The sequence below is a fragment of the Rhincodon typus genome, chromosome 5 (assembly GCF_021869965.1).
Source record: "Rhincodon typus isolate 14 chromosome 5, sRhiTyp1.1, whole genome shotgun sequence".
Lineage (NCBI taxonomy): Eukaryota > Metazoa > Chordata > Chondrichthyes > Orectolobiformes > Rhincodontidae > Rhincodon > Rhincodon typus.
Genome location: NC_063336.1, coordinates 13,207,540 through 13,231,525, shown reverse-complemented (window position 1 = coordinate 13,231,525; position 23,986 = coordinate 13,207,540). Strand labels below are relative to the sequence as shown.

At 41.8% G+C, this 23,986-nt stretch overlaps 1 protein-coding gene across 2 annotated transcripts in view; it reads right to left on the bottom strand.

Moving 5' to 3' along the window:
• Nucleotides 1-23,986, bottom strand: part of LOC109938951 (solute carrier family 4 member 1 adaptor protein) — a 104,625-nt gene that overhangs the window by 25,882 nt on the left and 54,757 nt on the right. For both annotated transcript variants that reach the window (XM_048597412.1, XM_048597413.1), the window contains exons 9-10: nucleotides 20,921-21,110; nucleotides 18,146-18,257 (exon numbers count right to left, since the gene is read on the bottom strand). In XM_048597412.1, coding sequence (XP_048453369.1) covers nucleotides 18,146-18,257; nucleotides 20,921-21,110 — 302 coding nt within the window. The remainder of the gene's footprint in view (nucleotides 1-18,145; nucleotides 18,258-20,920; nucleotides 21,111-23,986) is intronic.

Genomic DNA, 23,986 nt, shown 5'->3' with positions numbered 1-23,986 from the left:
GTGTCCATGTGCATAGATCACTGAAAGTTGCCACCCAGGTTGATAGCGTTGTTAAGAAGGCATAAGGTGTGTTAGGTTTTATTGGTAGAGGGATTGAGTTTCGGAGCCATGAGGTCATATTGCAGCTGTACAAAACTCTGGTGCGGCTGCACTTGGAGTATTGCGTACAGTTCTGGTCGCCGCATTATAGGAAGGATGTGGAAGCATTGGAAAGGGTGCAGAGGAGATTTACCAGGATGTCGCCTGGTATGGAGGGAAGGTCTTATGAGGAAAGGCTGAGGGACTTGAGGCTGTTTTCGTTAGAGAGAAGGTTAAGAGGTGACTTAATAGAGACATACAAGATGATCAGAGGATTAGATAGGGTGGATAGTGGGAGCCTTTTTCCTCGGATGGTGATGGCTAGCACGAGGGGACATAGCTTTAAATTGAGGGGTGATAGATATAGGACAGATGTCAGAGGTAGGTTCTTTACTCAGAGAGTAGTAAAGGCGTGGAATGCCCTGTCTGCAACAGTAGTAGACTCGCCAACTTTAAGGGCATTTAAATGGTCATTGGATAAACATATGGATGATAATGGAATAGTTTAGGTTAGATGGGCTTCAGATTGGTTTCACAGGTCGGCGCAACATCGAGGGCCGAAGGGCCTGTACTGCGCTGTAATGTTCTATGTTCTTTGATAGACAGGACAATACCACAGGTTAAGATGAAAGAGATGACAGAAATAAGTATTTTGTTTCAATATTTACCAGGAAGATAGAAAAGATAAACATGACTTTGAATGATGAGCTGAATAATGGAATAAAACCATTTGAAATAAAGATAGTGATGTATTGAAGAACCTAAACAAACTCAAAAAGGATAAAGACCCTGGTCTGGTTGGATTGTATCCACGTATTTTAAAAGAATTTAGGGAACAGATGGCAGAGACATCAATACTCATAATTAGGATTTCATTAGACAATGGCGTAAAGGAAAATGTAAAGTTGCCATAGTCTTATCAGACCATAGGACAGCTCTCGCATTAGAGAGAGATGACTGATGGCGGTTTAATCTGAGGGGAGAGGTTGAGAAGGAGAATTATTCATGTAGTGCCAAAAGACTAGCAGATGGCTAATGTAATTCCTATATTTAAGCAGAATAAGAAATGTTCAGGGAACTATAGACCAGTCAGCTTAACAACAATGGTAGGAAATTAATGAATCCATACTAGAGGAGAGAATAGAAAAATGTTTAGAAATTATCAAGATATTAATTGACTGTGCACATGGATTTCAAAAGGGAAAATTTTGCTTGATCAAGCTTATTGATTTTCTTTTGTGAAGGTAATGAACAGAATAGATAATGACGATGCCTTACAACAGATACAATTTATTTTGATTTTAAAAACAACTTTCATAAGGTGGCCCATAGTAAAGAAGGTCAGAGAACATAGAGTAAGATCAAATGGCAGAAGGAACTGCTGGCTTTAAAATGGAAAGCAGACAATGGGGTTAAACAGTAATTAGTCAGAATGGCAGGAAGTGGGAAATGTTACTTCATGGAATGTGTAATAGCAATTCCAATAGTTGTTTAACTCTGGTTGCACTTGAACTGAATGGCTTGCTAGGCTATAGCAAAGGGCAGTTAATATTCAACCATACCGTTGTGGGTCTGGAGTTACATGTAGGCCACACCAGATAAGGACATAGCTTTCCCTCCTTAAAAGGACATTAGCGAACAAGATGGATTTTTACAATTGTAAATAGTTCCATACTTTGAACTCCAGGTTTTATTAATTAACCCATGTCCCTAAAACATTAGCTCGGGCCTCTGCATTACTAGTCTAGTGACATTTCCACTACTCCACCATTATCCCCTCCTAAAGGGCAATTGTTGTTTGCAATTTTCATTTAACAATTTGGACTTAAGATATCAAAGAAACCATTCCTAAATTCCAAACCAGCCAACACTAGATTGGGGGAATAATCACAATCGTTGTGAAGGGTTGCAACAAATTACAGAAAATATTAATACAACTGCAGAAAGGGTAAAATACTTAGTTAAAAAAAGTTTAATCCGGATAAATATGAGGGAGTATATTTTGGCAGCAAAAATAGGAAATCACTTATTAATTGCAAGCTACAAATCTGCTGGGGTAGAGGGCCAAAGAGATCTGGATTATGAATACATCAATCACCAAATTTGTATCACAGGTGAGGAAAGTCATAAAAGAATCAAATCAATCATTCGATTTTATCTCAGAGTCAGAGTCATGCAGCATAGAAACAGACCATTTGGTCCATAGCCTACTATGCCCTTGCAGGCCTCCAATCACGAAAATAACCATCACCATCACCCTTTGCCTCCTATTTGCAAGACAAGTTTGGATCCAGTTTGCCAACTTGCTTTGGATCCCACAGTCTATTACCTTCCATTTTGGACCTTGTCGAAGGCCTTACTGAAGTCCAACTGCATTACTTTCATTAATATATTTAGTCACTTTTTCAAAAAAACTCAATTAAATTAGTCAAACAGGATTGCTATCTAACAAATTTCTCCCGAGGAGCTGAACTGAAAATCTTGAGAAGTTATACTAAACCTGTTTTGAGCCATTGTTAAAGCACACTTACAATGTTGGCGCGGTTGTGGTGGCTGTATTATGAAAAGGAGGTAGAAATACTGGAGAGGGTGCAGAGAGATTTATAAAAATGGTACCAGAAATGCAAGTGTAGAGATTTTACTGGAAGATTGACACACTGGGTCCCTTTTCTCCTTAAAAAAAACAAGACCGAGGAATAATAAAATGGTCTTTAAAACTATCAAAGCTTTTAATAGAATGTAATTTCAAAGAAACGTCTTTGAAATACCTTCACAGAGGCCGGTATCCTGTCACCAAGTCACCGTTTAGTGGAGAGTCCTTGACACTAATTCAGTTCCCTCAGAGCCAGCTCTGAAATTTAACAGGATGTCCGAGGCTCCTGTTCTTATCTAAATAAAAACCGAAAGAATTGCGAGGTTGCCAGACCTGCTGAGTTTTTCCAGCAATTTTGTTTCTGTTCTTATCTGTCTACCAGGGCTCCCTGATTGGACCAGATTAACAGCCCCACCCAGAGAACTCATACTCTATGAGGTCCACCTCGCTGACCTCATTGCAATTATTACATCCCTCCCCCTCCGAGTCCGAGGACATCGGCTGGTTCTTCTTGTCTGTAGCTCGCCTGGGGCTGTTTAGCACAGGGTCAGGTTCCTACAACTCTGCCTCTGATACAAGCAGTGTGTAATGCACAGTGGCTCGCCTTTTGCACCCAAAACACCTCGGAAGAAACTCATCCTCTTCTTCAGGCGACAAATGCATCGAGGCAGCGACATCTACCATGTCCATGTCAGATCCTGAGGTCTTCAGTGCTTGACGGAGAGGGAGGCCTATGGGTTCTGGAACAGTCAGAAAGGCTGTCAAAGAGCCGGGCACATTTTGCTTCCACACCATTTGCGAGTTTGCAGCTTTCCAGTGGTCTGTATGCATGTTCAGGGCTGTTGTACCTACAAAAACCTTATACGTCACTTGTCTTGACCTCACGTCAACCATCCCTCTTCATCCATGCTGGACATTCCTGTGATTCCCCTACAAAAAACTTCGTCCCTAAAGTAAACTGGCTCTCTTGCTTAGTGGATTCTTGTGTCCAACATTATTGGTGTTCCTGATGCCTTTTTACTCTCCCCCACTCCTGGGTCCAGGAAGATCAGATTTAACCTGGTGTAGAGTCTTCTCCCCGTTAGCAACTCTGCTGGAGCTATCCCTGTAGTTGCATGAGGATTGGGCCTATAATCAAACAGGGACCGGGACAGTTTTGTACGTAGTAAAGCTTTAGGCTGTTTCTTTAAACCTGCCTTCAAAGTTTGGAACGTTCTTTCTGCCAGGCCACTGGATGACGGATAGTACGGAGATGTCCTTATATGTTGAATATCATTCGACTTTAGGAAATACTCGAATTCCCTGCTGGTAAACGATGGCCCATGTACTGCAAAAGGTGCACAGTTTTTCTATCATTGTCCTTGTCCTTGACAAATTACACACATCCACCACTTTGAGTGGAGGTCCACAATGACTAAGAACATTGAGCCCGTGAAAGGACCTTCACAATTGATGTGTAACTGAGTATGAGGTTTACCCAGCCATTTCCATGAATATGGTGGAGCAGCTGGCAGTAATTTTTGTCCTTGTTGGCACTCTGAGCACTGCCCCACCAATGTGGCTGTGTCTGCATCCAATCCTGGCAACCAGATATAATGTCTCACATCTTCATTTTGAAAACCCGTGGGCTACCTATGAGTTAATACTACTCTGATGCCATATGGAGAGGCATCGCATATCATTACCAGATCTGGCTTGGGATCATTGTGTGCCAACAACTTAGAGGATGATAGCTGTTCCTTCACTTCCCTGAAAGTGATGGCTTGGCTACACGAGCATTTCCAAGACTGACCCCTTTTTAAGAGTTGATGCAAAGGTGTCAGGATGGAGGCCAGGTTATGTATGAACTTTCTATAATAAATTCACCAGCCCCAGGAAATACCTGAACTCTGGTACAGAGGTGGGAGCCTGGCTACCTTTGATAACTCTCATTTTATCTTCCAACAGGTGTAACCTGGTTTGCTGACTCTGTAGCTCAAGTAGGTCATTTGGGGTGTCTAGAACACATATTTAAACCTTCTAAGGCATATGCCTGCCTGCAAAAACATCTAAGGATTATGTCCAAGTTCTCCAAGAGCTCCTTATTGGTTTTCCCTGTTATTAGCACGCCAACTAGATAAATAGGGACCTAGGATAGACCTTGTAAAATGTTCTCATCACTGAAAAATGGCACAGGCTGATGATACCCCAAATGGCAGTTTCATATATTGGTACAAACCCTCGAGTAATAATTGTAGCACATTTCTGAGAATCTCATCAAAACTCAATTGCGAGTACACATAGCTCATGTCAAGCTTCATAAAGGACAGACCCCTGCCAGCTTTGCGTATAAATCCTCTATGCAAAGTTTTAGGTATTTATCCAGCTGCAAAAAGCAGTTTACTGTTTGGTTAAAATCCCCACAAAGGTGAACTGACCAATAAGGCTTCACAATCAGTATGACTGGTGTTGCCCATTCTGCAAAGTGGACTGGTGCGATTATACTTTCATCTTCCAGCCTTCTGATTTCTACCTCTACTTTTGCCCGTAAGGCAAATGGCAGCAGGGAGGCTTTGCAGAATCATACAAATGCTTCCTGGTCAACATGCAAAGTGGCCTTGGCTCCTTTGATAGTCCCTAGCCCTTCCTGAAGAACTTCCAGCTAGTTAATTAGGACTTCATCAAGCAGTCATTTTCTAATCATAAAATGTTGAGTCAATCTAGGTGAATATTTCCATACCAATTTTGCCCCATCACGTTGGGGCCCGAGCTTTATATTATAATTAGTAGTAACTGAACCAGCTGCTTCTCATAAGAGACGAGAACCGAAGTTGTACTCTAAAGCTGTAAAGGTTTTCCTGGTATAGGGTCTCAGTCCAGTCAAGATCTTGCGCAAACTTAAGGGTTGGAATGCATTGCGAATTTTGTTAAAGACTGGTTTTACGATCACTAAAACATTCAGGCCGGTATTAGCCTCCACTGGAACCGAGTGACCATTTCATTGGTTGTTTATTTGGATTGGTTCCAATTTGGATGTTGCTAAGCAATTTAACTGTTCCAACTCAGATGTAGGTGGACTTTCCAGGGTTTGCAGTCTCCTGGATTCCAGCCTATGAGTTCTCTTACTCAATTTAGGCCTAGCCGGACTCTTGTTGTCGAGTCCATATACCGGTAGCAACTGCAATGGCTTGCCGGCCCGGATCCTGAAACAAAAAAATTAACTGTTTGGCTGAGGCTTGGCTTTGTTTTGCGGTTCTACTGTGGACTGATCTAGAGTCCTTCTGTTCAGGATATGTTTTGAGTGAAGCTATAGAATTACTTTCATTCAAGTGGTGTTCCCCAAACTCAGTCGGACTGGCGATGGTGTCTACTTCCATCGGAATACCCTGCAACTCATGCTCCACTTCCGCATTTTCCAATGATAAAGTCAGTTGTAGTGCCTGTTTGAAGCTCAGTTGGGCTACAGCTAGTAGGTGCTTTCGCACGGTACATCATTAAACCCACTCTTATCACCACTGAAATAACTCCACAGAGGCCAGTATCCTGTCACCCTTGACCCTGGTCCAGTTCCCTCAGAGCCAGCTCTCAAAGTGACAGGATGTCTGACACGCTTGTTTTTATCTGTCAGCCAGGGCTGATTAACAGCCCTAATCAGGGAACTCATATTGTATGAAGTCCACCTGGCTGACCTTGTTAAAATCACTACAGTCTTCACCTAAAGCTCAGTCAGAATGTGGAAATTACTCCCACAGTAAACAAGTAAATAACATGGACACATTTAAGGGGAAACTAGACAAGCATGAGTGAGAAAGAAATAGGTGGTTAAGTGACAATATTAGATGAGAAGAGATGGGGAGAGGAGTGGCATGAGTGCAACATAAAAATATGTATGGGCTGGTTATGCTGTATTGCCTATTTCTATGCCATATAGCCTATGTAATCATAGAAAATGTACTTTAAACAGTGAAATAAGTGACTGAATCAAGATACTGTATTCTTTGACTTTCCAGATTCCATTCTAAACCAGAACGGAAAAGCTCTGGGAATAGCTATTTTGTTGACTGCATGGTAAAATACTGAAGAAAAAAGATCAGTCATGGTAATATACACAAGTCCACCTGAAGTTACAGAGTGAGCTCATAAAGTTCATATATTTCTTTTTAAAACAGCCAACTCTTTGGAACAGGTGAAAAAATAAACTATAGACTTTTTTTTATTATATGAAGATTTCAGTATCTGCCAATGAACTAGTTCCTCCAGGCACAGTCCCTGTATAGATCAAAGCCAAGCGCTGTCCTGTAAAACATAAGATTTGTTTTTGTACTTAGAAGATTTGAGTGTCAAAACAGCTACTAAAATTAAATTTGACATTTTGTAACTATGTTTGAGTAAGCATATTTGGAGCTTGGATCAGCTGAAATCCAAACTTTGAAAATGCTGTATGCTCAGTCTGATTAATGGGCTGCAAATGAGAGCTGCTGCAAATTAAACTCAGCTCCAGTGTTGGGGTCAACAGAATAATGAACCCTCCACCTTCAAAAGGGCTCTGTTTTACACAGTGAACACACTGCCACCACCCTCACACTCTACCCCTTGCCATGGGCATACTATTGACCCTGAACCTTTCAGCAGCATGCAGAAACAATTCCTTTTGCCCAGCTCTTCTCTTCTCAGCATCCCCCTCTTTCTTGTTCAGTGGCGGCATCTCTCACAGCTCAATCGGAAGATTGTAGATTTACGTGTAAGTCCAGAGATCTGGGACAAAACTCAGTCTGATACTTCAGTGCAGTGCTGAGGCATTAACTTTCAGTTTGGGTGTTCATGGGATGCGCGCATGATCAGCTAGGCCAGCATTTATCGTCCATCCTAGTTGCCAAGGTGGAGGTGAGCTGACTTCTTGAATTGCTGCTGTCCATGTCCTTTAGGTAGACCCACAATGCCATAAGGGAGGGAATTACAGGATTTTGACCCAACAACACTGAAAGAACGGTGATATATTTCTAAGTCAGAATGGTGAATGGCTTGCAGGGGAACTTGCAGGTGACGTTGTCCTTATGTGTCTGTTGCCCTTGTCCTTCTAGATGGAAGTAGTCATGGGTATGGAAGGTGCTGTCTAAGAATTTCTGCAGTGCATCTTGTAGTTGGTACATACTGCTGCTACTGAGTGTCAGTGGTGGAGAGAATAATGTTTGTGGGTGCGGTGGAGATCAAGTGAGCTGCTTTTTTCCTGGATAATGTCAAGCTTCTTGAGTGTTTTTGGAGCTGCACCTATGTAATGCAGGCAAGTGGGGAGTATTCCATCACACTCCTGACTTATTTTATATAGACATGGACAGGCTCTGGGGAGTCAGGTAACATGCTACTCACTAGCCTCTGACCTGCTCTTGTTGTGGCTGTGTTTATAATGGCTCATCCAACTCAGTTTCTGGTCAAATGGTAACCCTAAGATGTGGATACTGGGGGATTCAGAGATGGCAATGGGATTGACCGTCAAGGGGTGCTGGTTAAGCTTGTTTCTTGTTGGAGATAGTCATTGCCCGGCATTTGTACAGCGAATATGTGACTTGCCACTATTCAGCCCAAATCTGGATATTATTCAGGTCTTACCGCATTTGGACTTCTTCAATATCTGAGGTGTCACAAATAGCACTGAACATTGGTGAACATCTCCGCTTCTGAATCTATGATGGAGGGAAGGTCCTGGATGAAGCAGGTGAAGATGGTTGAGCCCAGGATACTACCCTGAGGAACTCCTGTGGAGATGTCCTGAAGCTGACATGACTGACTTCCAACAACCACAAGTATCTTCCTATATGCTAAATATGGCTTCAACAAGCGGACAGTTTTCTCCAATTCTCACTGACTCCAGTTTTGCTAGGGGTCTTTAATGCCATGCTCAGTCAAATGTACCTTGATGTCCAGGGCTGTCACTCTCATTTCAACTCTGGAATTCAGCTCTTTTGTCCATGTTTAAATCGAGGCTGTAATGAGGTCAGGAGCTATGTGTTCCTGGTTGAACCCAAACTGGGTATCACTGAGCAAGTTACTGTTGAACAAGGGTTGCTTGACAGCACTGTTGATGACACTGTCCATCATTTTGCTGATGATCAAGAGTAGACTGATGGGCAGTAATTAGCTGCACTGGATTTATCCTGCATTTTGCATACAACACATAACTGTGAAATTTTCCACATTGTTGGGTACATTCCTGTGTTGTTACTGTGGTGGAACTGCTTGGCTAGGGGAGAAACAAGTTTGGGAGCAAAAGGCTTCAGTGCTACTGCCATAGTGTTGGAAAGGTCCACAGCCTTTGCAGCATACGGTGCCTCCAACCGTTTTGTAATACAATATGGCATAAATTGAACTGGTTGAAGACTGACATTTTTGATGGGTTAGGGTCCTCTGGATGAGGCCAGGATGGATCATCCAACTGGTACTTTTGGCTGAAGCTTATGCAATAGTTCAGTTTTATCTTTTGCACTGATCCTCTGGGCTCCCTAATCATTGAGGATGAAAATATTTGTGGAGTCTCCTTCTCCAGTGAGATGCTTAATTGTTCACCACCACTGGATATGGCAGGACCGCAGGCTTAAATCTGATCTATTGGTTGAGGAATCGTTTAACTCTGTCATCTGCACTCAGACGAGCTCAATAGATCCCAAGCCATTACTTGGTCCTTGCTGGCTTGAATTCTTCATTTAAAAGCAGCTTGCTGTGTATAAATTGGCTGCTGCATCTCACGGACTACACTTCAAAAGTACTAAAGTAGCTATAAAAGGTTTTTAGTACATCTTAATGTTGTGAAAGGCTCCACATTCTGTCATTGCAAGCCTTTTTATTCAGATAATTTTGCCCAAGGTTAATAGACATCAAATTGCAGCAATAGCAAAGTATCTTATGTTAGCACAGTTACGATTTGCACTCAGATTACCCAAGAATCCAACCACTGTTGCTACAATTCTTTCTTAAGCATTCTGAGTTTATTTATTTCATAATAGCCTGAAAGCATGTATTGACATTCCGAAGAAAACATTAAAATTCTGTAGCAATTTAGAAAAAAGCATAAAAACGTAAATTTTTTGCAAAACGTTTTGAAACTATTGTTGCCCTTTAGAACTACAAAACAAAGCTCATAAAACTTAAGACTATTTTTACAACAGGAGTTAGAGTTTTCTCATAGAATCATAGAATCCCTACATTGTGGAAACAGACCCTTTGGCCCAACATGTCCACACTGACCATCAGAGCATCCACCCCAGATCCATCTCCCTATAACCCACTTAATCTACACATCCCTGAACACTACGGGCAATTTAGCACGGCCAATCCACCTAGCCTGCACATCTTTGGACTGTGGGAGGAAACCGGAGCACCCAGCGGAAACCCACGCAGACACGGGGAGAATGTGCAAACTCCACTCAGACAGTCGCCTGAGGGTGGAATTGAACCTGGGTCCCTGGCGCTGTGAGGCAGCAGTGCTAACCACTTAGTCAGCGTGCCGCCCTATTTGTAAACATTCAATTCCTTTTTAAAAAGTGTATCACCTCAATGTATGAGAGAGATACTGAGTGTTCTCAATAGTTAAATGATGATCTTTAATCACTGGGGTTCAAAACTGCTGAACTAATTAGAGAAAAAAAAACCTTTCTATTGACTGCTGTCTGTAAGGTTTCTTCACAAAATACCACTGGGGAGCATCAAACTAGTTACTAATGAGCACGAGTTCAGACAAAATGCTTTCCTGGTTTAGCAATCTTATTCGGTCAAGGCATGGGAATAACTGATGTGTAAATTCAAATCAGTCAGGTGTTCTTCGCAAATTTGATCTGAGGCAGTGTTAGGGCAAGTTAGAGAACGTTCTCCTCTAAATATATCTCTGATGCTTTTACAATGGAAGCATCTACTGTTGACATCAGGCACCCCAAATAGTGTGTTCATCGAATAGCATCATTTGTCACCCTTCACCTTTGTGAACACACCACTGAATTAAAACTGAAAGATTAGAAAGGACATTTATCTATCCCTTCTTAGCTTTATGCAAGAAAATATTTGCACAGATGTAACATCTTTCACATCCTTAGGGTGCCCCAAAAAGGTTTACCTACAATGAAACACCCTCGAAGCACCTGGCATTTTAGCTCTCGATTGGGGTGGGCACAAGGGTGGGTGTGAAAATTAGTGCTTTTGGGTGGTGTACTGATTTTACTGTTCCTGTCACTGGCATTTTTCCTTACGATGGGAGATACATGCTGCCCTGATTTGGAAATAAGGCCAAAAAGTATGGGCTTACTGACAGCTCATTAAGGGGTACTTTGGAATTTTGAGGAGGACACAGTGAGTCAGGGACTGTATGGAGGTGGCAACCTAGTCAGGGTGGTGTCATAGCCTACCATTAACTTGGCTGGACCCTTAAAAAGGGGCACAAGTAAGATGATCACTAAGCCATTAACACGCAGATTTCATTGGGTGGTAGAAGTTACACTGAAAGTGGTGCCTAGGGGCTTAGACAACGGAAGAGGTTGTGACCCTCTCACCTTGGGAGGAGAAGAGGAGAAGGTTAGGATCCAGAAATTATTGAGATTGCAGCTAAATGTAAGTAAGGCAACAGGTGATAATTGGATTGCAGTTCTTTGATTTTGGGCTGAATGGCAAAGAGAATCAAATTCCTCAGTAGCAGAGAGAGAGAGTGTTCGGGGCTCAAGACAGATGAAGGTCACCAAGATTTACATCTTTGTTGTGGACGATTTCACAACTTGCAGTCCTGCTTGTCATGTCATGCCAGTAGCTGTCAATCTCACCGAGTCCTTAAGCAATATCTTTGGCTCCTTTCAAGAATCAGCAACACATCATTTTATTTCACAGGTCACTAATGCCCTACTTACACTAGACAGTACATAACTTTCAAATAATGGCAATAAAGGCAGTGCGTTTTGTCTCCATTACTACAATCACCATGCTGCAGCGCATTATTAATTGCATCCAAATGTCCATGGGACACTGGGTGAATGGCAAGTGAGATTCATCAATAATTAAAAGCATCAGCTCCCTCAATCTTCAACCGGCTTGCAACCACGTGTGGTTGCTTTTTGGGGCACTATGAGGTGCATGGTCATTGTTCCAGCAGTTGCCACAACTCCTACACTGTTGGCAGCCCAAAGCATCACAGTTCTTCATTCCACATCCAAACCTTGTGGATGGAATCTAGGGAACAGGGTTATTCCTTGAACAAATGACTACAGAAACACAGAAGCACTACAACCGCAAATGCATGGAGGACGGTGTACCAAAGAAGTCAATCCGAGTGTTTCCCAACCATGAACCTTGGATGAAACCAGGAAATCCATTCCCAACTGAAGACTAGACGTGCAGCATTCAATTTGGCTGACCCAGACCAACGCAGAAAATCCAGATGTGACCTCCGCAATGCCATCAGGGAGGCCAACAGGTAGTACCGGACCAAGTTAGGGGTCCAGACCTACCAAACAGACTCCCGCCATCTATGGCAAGACCTAAACCACGTTATGGGATTCAAAACGAAACAGTGTAAGATAGCAGACAATGACCCATCCCTCCCTAATGCATTCAATGCTTTCTCTGCTTGGTTTGAGCAGAATGCTACCGGTGTGATGACGCCTGCCCCAACAGCCCTAGACACATCTGTTCCCTCTGTCACCGCTTCAGAAGTCAGATCAGTCTTCCTGAGAGTCAACCCGAGGAAAGCGATGGGCCTGGATGGCGCCCCCGGCTATGCACTCAGATCCTGTGGGGACCAACTGGCGGAGGTATCCAACAACATTTTCAACCTCTCCCTCCTACAAGCCAAAGTCCCCACCTGCTTCAAGAAGACCACCATCATCCCCGTACCCGAGAAAACACATGCAGTGTGCCTTAATGGCTAACACCCAATAGCTCTGACTTCAATAATCATGAAGTGCTTCGAATGGCTGGTCATGGCCTACATCAACGGCAGTCTCCCAACCTGCCTCGATCCATTACAATTTGCCCACAGACATAACAGGTCAGAGGATGCCATATCACTAACCCTGCACTCATCCCTGGAACATGTTGACAACAAAGTCACCTACAACAGACTCCTGTTCATTGACTACAGCTCTGCCTACAACACCATTATCCCCTCCAGACTGATCTCAAAACTGCATGACCTTGGTCTCGGCTCCACCCTCTGCAACTGGATCCTCAGCTTTTTTACCCATAGGCCACAATCAGTAAAGATAGGTAACCGCACCTCCTCCACAATAACACTCAATACTGGAGCCCCCCCAAGGATGTGTCCTCAGCCCCTTATTGTACTCCCAGTACACCTATGACTGTGTTGCCCAATTCTGAACACCATCTACAAGTTCACTGCTGACACCACCGTAGTGGGACAGATATCAAAGAACAACGAGTCAAAATATAGAAGGGAGGTAGAGGACTTCGTGAGGTGATGCAATGAAAACAATCTGTCTCTCAACGTTGGCAAAACTAAAGAACTGATCATTGACTTCAAAAAGAAAGGAGGAGAACACGCCCCCATCTACATCAACAGAACTAAGGTTGAGAGAGTAAAGAGCATCACGTTCTTCAGAGTGACAATGACCGATGATTTGTCCTGGACTTCTCAGGTAAATGCGACAGTGAAGAAGGTGCAACAATGCCTCTTCATCTTCAGGCAGCTCAGGAAATTTGGCATGTCCATAAGGTCCCTCACCAATTTCTACAGATGCACCATTGAAAGCATACTGTCTGGGTGCATGACGGCCTGGTATGGCAACTGCTCTGCCCAGGACCGTAAGAAACTACAGAAGGTGGTGCGCATAGCCCAGACCTTCACGGAAGCCAACCTTCCATCCTTGGACTCTATTTACATGGCCCACTGATGCGGAAAGGTGGCCAGCATCATCAAAGTCCCATCGCACCCTGGTAATGCTCTCTTACAAGCTCTTCCATCAGGCAGAAGATACAGAAGCCTGAACAAACACACGAGCAGGTTCAGGAACAGCTTCTTTCTGGCCATTATCAGACTGTTGAATGGACTCTAGCCTCAAATAATGCAATCTGCAATGTAACCTGTATGCCTCTAAGTCTTTCTGATCTGTACATTTTTTCTTGCTGTGACTTGCCTGCACCGTTCATAAACAAAGCTTTTCACTGTTTTTCGGGACACATGACAATAAATCAATCTATCAATCAAACAGAGGCAATTTGCTCATAAGGACCACCAATGGGTTCGCCATTGGGCTACTGAATACATGGTTCTGGTGCCTGCACTGCTCAGCTGGTACTCTGCTGTATATTCCTGTCACATGGTGGTGTCACTGGACTCTGCACAGTGTCTGTGCACACACTATAACATGGTCCTCCAGAAGGTTGTGGACTTTGAAATGACATAGCTCATCAGAGGAATAGGAGAGCAGTAATGTCAAAAAGATATTGTACAGTAAAGAGGTGCAACGGTCATGCTGAGAGGTGTTGGGACTAGTGCAGTATTAACAAGGTTTTATCAGGAAATCATCAACACAGGAATCATCTGCAATCAATTGAGCTCTCCTCACCCCACAGTGGGTGGCCTCAGGAACCCACTTGGTTACTGTGAGAACACTTTCAATGAAGATGCAAATCATGAAACAATGAATGATGCACATCAGTCCAGTAGTGTCACTACTCTCTTTCAAATGCTTTCCCTGCCTTCACCAAGTCTTCCTTCTTTTTCCAGCCTTACCATTGAAAAATGAAAGCTCACACGTTATCATGTGTCAATATTGAAAGGGTATTGAAAAGGTGAAAATACTTACAAATGAAGCAAACCCCAGTGGCATCTGATGGCCTCAGATAAGGTATCAGTATCCTACTTGCTTGTGTCTGCTTGCGGTTGAGATGCCCATGGCCACTGTTCTTGTCACAAAGTCCAATTGCACAGATGATCCCTCACTCAGAGGGGCCAAGGGGCCACTGATGATGAATGGTGGCTCCCCTGACCTCCTCGGTGACTGCTTCAACCCTTCAATGGTGCTCTGGATTGCTGGAGGGGATCACTAACTGAGGCATAATTGGCATTCACTTGATGTGTCATTGTACCACCAACACTACTGACCAGCCAACACGACAGAGTGTTGTATGCACCCTGCACACTGTTCTATTCTTACACTCAAGAAGAGTGCTGCCGCATACAGCTCTCCATGAAGTTGGCCACTCTCTCATTGAAGGAGCTCACGTAGTCCAAATCCTGAGCTACGGTGACATAAATAAGCTGAATGAACTCCTTCATTCTCAGCCCAGGACTACTCACTGCCTCAGGGTACTGTCATAAATAAGATATGCTGCTGGTCTAAGTAGATCCCCTCTTTTATTTAGGACTCCTGAAACTCAACATATGTGCCCAGCTGAGAATTTGGGGTCTTGCTCTTCACCCAGTATTATCCTTTCTAATCACACATGAGGAACCATCGCTATCATTATTTCTCTATTGATAAAGGTTGCATTTATGAGGTGCTGCTGCTGCTGCGTCTGCTGTCTCAGCCATGCACCACCTCCCTGGTGCTGTGGCAGGACTCAGACATGTGACAATGATCGAAAATATGGGTGACACAAGAAGGACGTCAAAGAACTTTGGCAGCAGAAGCCACTGAAATGTTGAGGCATCCCAATTCAGTTGTCCTTGGCATGCTGCAAGTTGGGTAGACTGGGCAGTGTATCCCAACCTCTTCATTTACAGATTGCAATATCTTTCCATCCTCTCCTCTGGTTTAGCCTTTCTCCATTGCTCAGCTGGTTCTACAGAGCCACCATGGCAGTTTCCATGGCAATGATGTGGTGAGCTGCAGCACTCTCCTGGCACTATATGCCTACTTTTCTCAAGCATTCTCCTGGCACTACGTGCCTAGTTTCCTCATGCAAAGACAAAGGTAAGAAAGAGAGAGAGTGTAAACCCTGCTCATCCCTTTGACAGATGCCCTTGGTTCATAAACGTAGGAAGCTGCATGACAGGTCCTCAGCTGTGTTCAGGCTATGGGCCTTACTGGGGTGGAGTGGAGGTTGTGCAAACCGCAAATGCCCTGTACTGTGCTCAGGAGCAACATATACCTGCAGGCTGAGGGAAATTGAATACTGAGAGGCTTGCCAGAGTCTCAGATTGCAATCACCTTGCCAGAATGAAGATCACTGCACTTTTTCTTGTACTGCTTCAGGCTACAATTTTGTTACTGATTGTGACTGTTTTGTGGGGTTAGGTGGGTTTCTCCTTCTTCCCTTTTGGAAGAGGGCCTAACTCTTCCCTCTCACAACCTCCAGAAGGATGTATGAGTTAGCATTTGAGAAGCGAGGGACATACCTCTACCTCAAGATCTCATTCTGTCTCCCAGGTTCTTGAACCTTCTTTTCCCCAAACAGCTGTCACAATTCATTTAAACTAAGCTTGCACTTCAGCAGTTCTGTCTGCCTCCTGCACCCATTAACTTGTTCACTCAATCTGCTCTTCAGTCAATTTTCCAACCACTGCTGGAAAAAGTGTGGGCTGGAGCAACTTGCTCCTGAATCGGTTCTAAACCCAGAGGCATTGTACTGCTCACGGCCATTATTTTACCTCATTGAGGTAGAACACCCTTCTACAGGCGACAGTTTCATAATAAGGGGATTCCTATTTAAGATGGAGAGGAGGATGAATTTCATTTCTCAAAGGGTCATTAAGTCTATGGAATTCTCTTCCCCAAAGCACAGTGGAAGTTGTATCTTTGAGTACATTTATGGGTGAGTTTGACAGATTTTGGGAGGAAGGGAGTGATCAGCTTTGATCGTCTTGAATGGTGGAGCAGGCCCAATGGGCCAAAAGGCTTATTCCTGCTCCTATTTCTTGTGATCCTCTGTTTTTACCCCTGTCTGAATTCATACATCCATGCTTAATTCAATTTGATTCCACCAACATTTAACCCATTTCCTTTCTTCTTTTGGCTCCTTGATTTTGAGGAGAAAGATAAGTAGGAGGAGCAACTCCTTGTTGACTAAAAGTAAGGTAATTGAAGCTTAGTAATGAAGGAAACAATGTGATACAACCTGGTTAATTTCCAAAACGCTTTCACATGTCAAAACTAGGAAGTAAACTCAGCCAGAAGGCTTAAAGAGTGAATGAAAAGAATGCTGATTTGCAACAACAGCAGTAAACATAATTAAACATGCAAAATCTGAAACAGTGTGAAAGAAAACATCCACTTCATTACCTTCCCTAATCCTTTTGCTATTCATAGGGAAAAAGAATGACTATCAGACACAGGTGTGACTTTGGCTTGGTTACTCCACAAGTCACCATGCTATGGAGAGGAGAAAACTAAAGGCAGCTGTTAAAAAAAAAACTACTGGAGTATGAGCAAAGCTTTGATTTACCCAGCCAAGATCAAATATCTAAATCCTTTAGTCCTGCAATGAATATCTACTAACTGTCATCAAGAGAAAAAGAAGAGGCAATAATTAGTAGCCACAGTAAGATCCTGACAGCGACCATCGGAATCACAGACACATCTTATTTTAGCCTGTGGCTCAGTCCAATCTCACAAGTAATTTAAAGTTCTGAAGCTGAAAAGGTTTACTACCTCTTTAGCTATCAATAATTCAGATGATAGATTTTTGTGTTAAATAATCAAGCCTCTTGTCATGCTGCATAAATATCTCATTTTACAACCACAGCAGCCTGTGGGGGATTTTAAATTCTTAAACATATAGCGATCCAATTTGTTTTTATGGAGGCACTCATCTTTAAATCACTGCTATAGGAGAAAGGGGGATAATACACCAGTTTTTGCAAATTTGCTGGACTAAAAAAAACAATGTAGGAAGATCTGGTGAAGGAAGCTTCAGTTACCATCAAAGCCACCTTATTTAAAAGAAAAAGAGGTATTTTGCATTTTAACCGGCTAGGACATTCAGCAATACAGAGCCAAGGATGTGATGCATTGCTGTATTCATAAGTCATGCCTCAATGAATGGCAGAGTAGGTTTGAAGGCCTACTCCTCTTCTTAATTTGTTCCACATTTCTCTTGGTCCTGTGCTTTTAACAAATAAAGTACTGGTGGAATGGGAATATCAGCAAGGCTCTGTTTGGCTGAATGATCAGTTTCTATACTGTTTATACTATGCAACTGACTTTAAATGGTAGTTGAGCTCAGCAAAGTCTCAGAATAGAACTGACAAAGATAGTTTATACTGATGCACTATTGGGTTAATGACAGTATCTGCACAAATGTTCATTTAGCCCCTTCATCAGATCTCAGTAACTCTTTTAAATTGGAGCCTTGGCAAGGTCATTGACACTCACTCTCGACAAAATTTGAATGCAAATAGATAAAATCAGATGGAATAGATTAACCAGTGAATCTTCCGCAGCATTGCTTTGATTGCCTAGTTGTTAAAGGAATATTTATGTCCCAGTAGTCGTAGATGAAGTAGGACAACAGGGTGTAGAATAATTTCTTCATTAGGTAAAAATCATACTTCACTTCACTTACCCCAATGGTGCCTGTCTTCAGTTTATACTTTTTTCCTCCCTTCATTGCCCCAAACATGGGCAGAGCAATTTTCTTAGGTTTGGGTTCTGCGTCTCCAGACGGACTCGCAATCCTTGGAAAGAAATATTTTCTTTTAAACTTAAGTCATCTTCAATATCTTCCCTAAGATGTATTATCCAATTAAACTTTTAAGAAGCAGGAATTCCAGCTCATGCAAGTGGTATCTATATTTGTTCTCATTCTGAGACATAGCTTTTGAAATACATTTTTTCCAATACCAATCAATACTGCCCCCTCCAGTACAAGAAGCTGAACTAATAATTTGTAACTGCGACTAATGCTAATTTTGGTATTAAATAAAAGCTAAACATTTTGGAGGGTTCCATGATTATTGCATAAAGTGGCACTTCAGGTAATGATGTCAGGAATTCTCCAAATCCAGCACTGGTGAGCCACAATTAGACTTAGCATCCTTGAGCTGGGGTTGAGGCATCAGCACATCTTACTACTGACAATTAGCTTTGCTACAAGTATAAAATAGATGGGTGAGAATTGAATTAGATCAGATCATAATTAATGAAATAGTCTGTCAACAGCACATCTGGACAAAATACTTCCTGAACGTATGGAACTTCACCTCCTCACAAGTCATCACCAAATTCAGGATTACCATGGATGATGTCCCTGATGACTGAAAACTTACATATTGAGCAGCTGAGTCATTAAGTGTCAGCTGTAGCACGGTTGGTAGCAATCCTGTCTCACAGTAAGGAGGATAGAGTTCAAGTCTCACTCCAGAGACTCGAGCAGAAAACCTTACATAGCATTAAAATTGTGCAGTGAGAGGAAACTGTATGAAGGACAGAGAATTCACAGATTGTGCCTGCACATGTGGGAATGATTATTTACAGGATTATTAAAAGAAGTTCTCTATCAAATGATGTATCAAGTAGCATTTGAGATCCAAAGCCAAGTCATTAGAAACTAAAATTCCAACGGCTACCATTAGAAATTAGAAAACCTACTGACATCGTATGTTTCAGTTATATCATCTTCAAATACTGCAATGAGTGATTGTTGAATTGCTTTAGGTTTCAATATGATATAGATTCAGGTAGGGAATTTCAAGATTTTTATCCAGCATGGTAAATATAGGTTATGCATTTCTTAGTCAAAATGGTGTTTTCTTTGAAATGAGTTTGCAGGTAAAAGCACCACCAAGAACTTGTTACTCTTTGTCCACTTGATGGTAGAAGTCACAGGGTTACTCGTGGCAAGATTCCTAGCCTCTTGTCTGTTCTTGTAGCCACAGTATTTAAATGGCTAGTCGAGTTCTTCCCCCAGGATTTGATAGTGGGGAACTCAGCAATGTTAATGCCATTGGATGTCAAGGGGCAATGGTTAGTTTGTCTCTTGTTGGAAATGGTAAGTGCCTTGCACCTATGTGACACAAATATTACTTGTGAACCCAAGCCTGGATATCATCCAGGTTTTCCTGCATTTGGGCATAGACTGTTTCAGTATCTGAGGTGTCCCAAATGGTGCTGAAAGTTGAGTAATCATCAGCAAACAACCCAACTTCTGACCTTCTTATGGAGGGACAGTCACTGATGAAGCAGCTGAAGATGGTTGAATTGACTTCAGCTAGGGCTCTTCGATGCCAAACTCAGTCAAGTGCTGCCTTGATATCAAGATCAGTTACTTCCTCCTTGACTCCTGAGTTCAGTTCCTTTGTCTACATTCGTATCAAGATGTACAATTAGCCAAGGTTGCTAAGGTTTAAAGTATGGCAAATCAGCCCCGCTTACTGCTATCCTCAATGTAATCTTGTTGAGGTTCTATTTTCTAAAATTCAATTCTAGTATTACATGAAACGATGTAAAATTACTGACAGTATTTTCAAAGCCCCATTGCCAGCATCTGGGCTTTGAGCTGCACATTGGGAACACAGAATGTATTCCCTCAAATGTTCTGTCCGTGAATGTCAATGACAGGCAGTGCATCAATGATTTTCCAAAACTTTTAAGGCCTAGAGGTATTAAGGACTCAAGAAAATTCCTCTCCATTCTTGAAAATTTCAAACAAGGTGAAGTTTTGTGATGCAAAAATTACTCAATATTCAGAGTAGTGGGCTATATGATAGGCCTTTTGTTTCTTTCTCACTCCCACCTGAGGTTACCTAAATAAATAGTGAGGTTAAATTAGATGCTCTTTGTTTTCACCAATCGGTATCACCATCATGTATAGTGGCTTATATTCCTCGCAGGACAGAAAATTAAAGGGCGATTTAATTACAATGATTCATGAGTTGATAGAAGGAAGCTACTTCCTCTGGTGGGGGGAGCCCAGAACAATGAAGTGTGACTTTAATATTATAGTTAGGTCATTACAGGGAAAAGTTAGGAAGTAGTTTTGCATATATAGGATAGTGGGAATTTTAAACCTTGTCTCCAACTCTGGTCTTGTGAGATTGAATAGGATGGGATGAGTATCAATACCAGGAATGATGGATTTTTCTTAGGCAAAAGGTATCAAGGGGTATGGATCAAGATGGGTAGATGAAATTAAGCTACAGATCTGTCACAACCTAACTGAATAGTGAAACAGGCTTGAGCGGCTAAATAGCCTAGACATGCTCCTCCCGTTGTGAGGTAATGAGGGATTAGCAGTGTTGCTCAAGTGCAGTGGACAGACATTATCTATCTACTGATGTAACCATGTGTAGATTGAATGACACCATTGCAATAAAAATTTAGGGCTGCATACTTGACTTACTCCATTTTCAGCTCTGGTAAATCTGCTGGTGTCACTATCTTTATCAGTTTCTGTAGCCTTTGCTGCTCTCTTTTTAGTTCAAAGGACTTAATGTGCAATTTCTTTCGAGTGACACTATCTACTGTTGCTCCTGTTCGGATTTTGGTCATGAAGGCATCTAAAGGATCTTCCCCAGGGGCTTGCACGCAATCTGTGATGAAAATGACAGCACAGTTTAAAGATAAACACTAGAATCCTTATTATTAAACTGATAATCATCTGAATTATTAAACTCAAGATCTAGTATTGATAAACCAGTTTGTTTTTATATTCCTCATACCTTGTGCACTTAATTGGATACTGCACTCAATTCACAAGGAAGATAAGAGTTAGAAAGTTAGCTTGATCTATCACAATCCAACCAAAAGGACTCAAAAATCTGCCTGTCTTATCCTCCAGAGAATTTTTCTCTCCAAAGTTTATAGCCTCTCTCTCACACTACGCTTGACGAATGAGCTGAGTTCTGAAAGCTTGCAATTTTAAATAATTCTGTTGGACTATAACCTGGTGTCATGTGAAACTTACAGGATACTGAAAGGCCCGGATAGGGTGTATGTGGAGAAGATGTTTCCACTACTGGGAGAGAATAGGACCTGATAGCATAATCTTAGAGTAAACGGATGACCATTTAGAACTGAGATGAGGAAGAATTTCTTCAGACAGAGGGTGGTGACTCTGTGGAACTCATTGCTGCAGAAGGCATTGGAGGCCAAGTCATTGAGTATACTTAAGACAGAGATTGATAGATTCTTAATTAGTAAGAGGATCAAGGGTTATTGGGAGCAGAAAGGAGAATAGGGTTAAGAAATAAATCAACAATGATAGAATAGCAGAGCAGACTCGATGGGGTGAATGGCCTAATTCTGTTCCTATATCCATTTAGCTTCACTTCCCTACTTATATAAATTTCACTTTTTGAATATTTATGCAAATCCCTTTGAAAAGCTGCTACAAATTATGCACTTACTACTATTTCTAGTACTGCGCTTACAGCTTAACAACACTGTACATTTGGCGATGATCTGAAATTTATGATTTATTGCAAACCAACCATGAAAACTACTTTGCCTTAACCTCATCATCAACTTTTCTGAATTTCAATAAAATTTCAGAGATTCCTTTTCAACCTTTCTTTGTTCATAAAAAAGACCTCCATTTTTTTTTCCAGTTTCTGCATCATACCTCACCCTGGGTATTATTTAGAATAGCTCTCTATGACTAAGGCACCTGTTTGAAGTGGAGACCCAAATGTGTTCAGTCAAAAAACGCAGGACTCACAGGGTCATATATCCTATACCTGATGACACCCAACCTGCGATCTATTCAATAATTTACACAGGTTTAGCACCCCATCATTGCTTTTGTAATCTGCACCACTATTTATAAAACAAATGAGTCTTTATGCAGGTTTTTCTTTAGAAAATGTGTGTCATCAACCAGACCTCTTTTAAAGATCTATGGATCCAACTTGCATATTGTGTAGAAAATGATCACCATTATTCTGCCTCCCAAAACGATTGACTTTACCAGTGTCTACATTAAATTTTTTTGCCTGATGTCCATCGAAATAGAAACCAATAGACTTCTTACATCCCTTGCATAGGAATTATTCTGAAAATCGAATTCTAGAATGTGTTTGATCTGAGCTATCTTTTTTCTTTGACTGATCACAACACCACCTATTCACACGATGTAGCTCAATCCCTTCTCCTCCTAGACAATTATCCCATTACATGCCCAGTCCATTTACATTATCTGCCCCTTTTTTCTCATGTTAGTTGTTTTTTCTCTTTTTTGATTAATAATTACTTACATTTATTAAACTTTGGGTGAAAAAGCTTTATCCCTTTAGTCTGAAATTCCTCATTTCTAAACCTGTATCCTCAAACATTTGAACCTTTCACCACAGTGAATAATTTGCTCAGATTACTGACCAAGTGGGGTCCTGTGTAGTCTTCAAGGAACTCATTAAAGACTCCACAATGAAGCTCTCCTAATGCCGAGTGATTGAAAACTTCAAGGCACTCTCATAGCATTGGAGCTGTGGGAAACATGCAACAGGGCAAAAATTGTGTACATTTAAAGGAATAAATTTCTGTGTGCGAAAAGGATTTGTGCAGTGGAACATTTTCAAAGCCAATATTCCTTCTGGATACTCTACACATCACACAATTCATCCACTGATCATGGAAAAATGTGGGTGGAGAAAGAGGGAAGAGCAGACAAGAGCAGGAGGAGGGGGTGCGAGTGTGTGGGGTGGGGTTGGTATTGAGATTTATCACCATGCTGTTCCTGGCTGCAACAGGAGCATAGGTAACAAATCACCTGGAGGTCAAATCGATAAAATGATACATGACAACCTCAACAAAGCACAACCAAGGACAGATTTAAATTTAGGACTGTTTTGCTCACGAGACTCCATTCAAAACAATACAGAAGAAATTAATCTGCATTTCATTGAGGTGCACAATACAGAATTTTGTACTAGTTGCATTTTGTCAGATTCAGTTTGGTGGTCCACTGCAGAATCTTAATTGAGACATGTAAAAACACAAATAAAGGAAGTCCGCTACATGCAAGTGTGAGCCTTTCCACATCCATTAACATGTTTTGTTCTAAGCTTTTAAAATATTTCAATAATAAAGATGATATTTTCCTTACAAATAACATGTTACTATCAGCATTGGAACCAATGCATAGGAGTATTCTGAGCTGAAAATATGTGCAGAGCGTATTTTGACTTATTCTAATTGCCTGTTGGGAAGATTATTACGAGACACAGAGTCATAGGGCTGTACAGCATGGAACCGGACCCTTCAGTCCAGCTGAGTTCTAAAGCAAGAAAATTTGATTTGGAAACCCAAGGATAGAAAAAAATTGAGAGAGAGAAAACATCTTGCCCATCAACACTAACACCCACAGTTTATTTTACCTCCTCACTACCTGTTGACTCTAGCTTTAAGCAACGTTAGGTTTCTTACCTTAGCTCCTTGAAAAAAAACACAAGCAACACTGTTAGTATCTTTA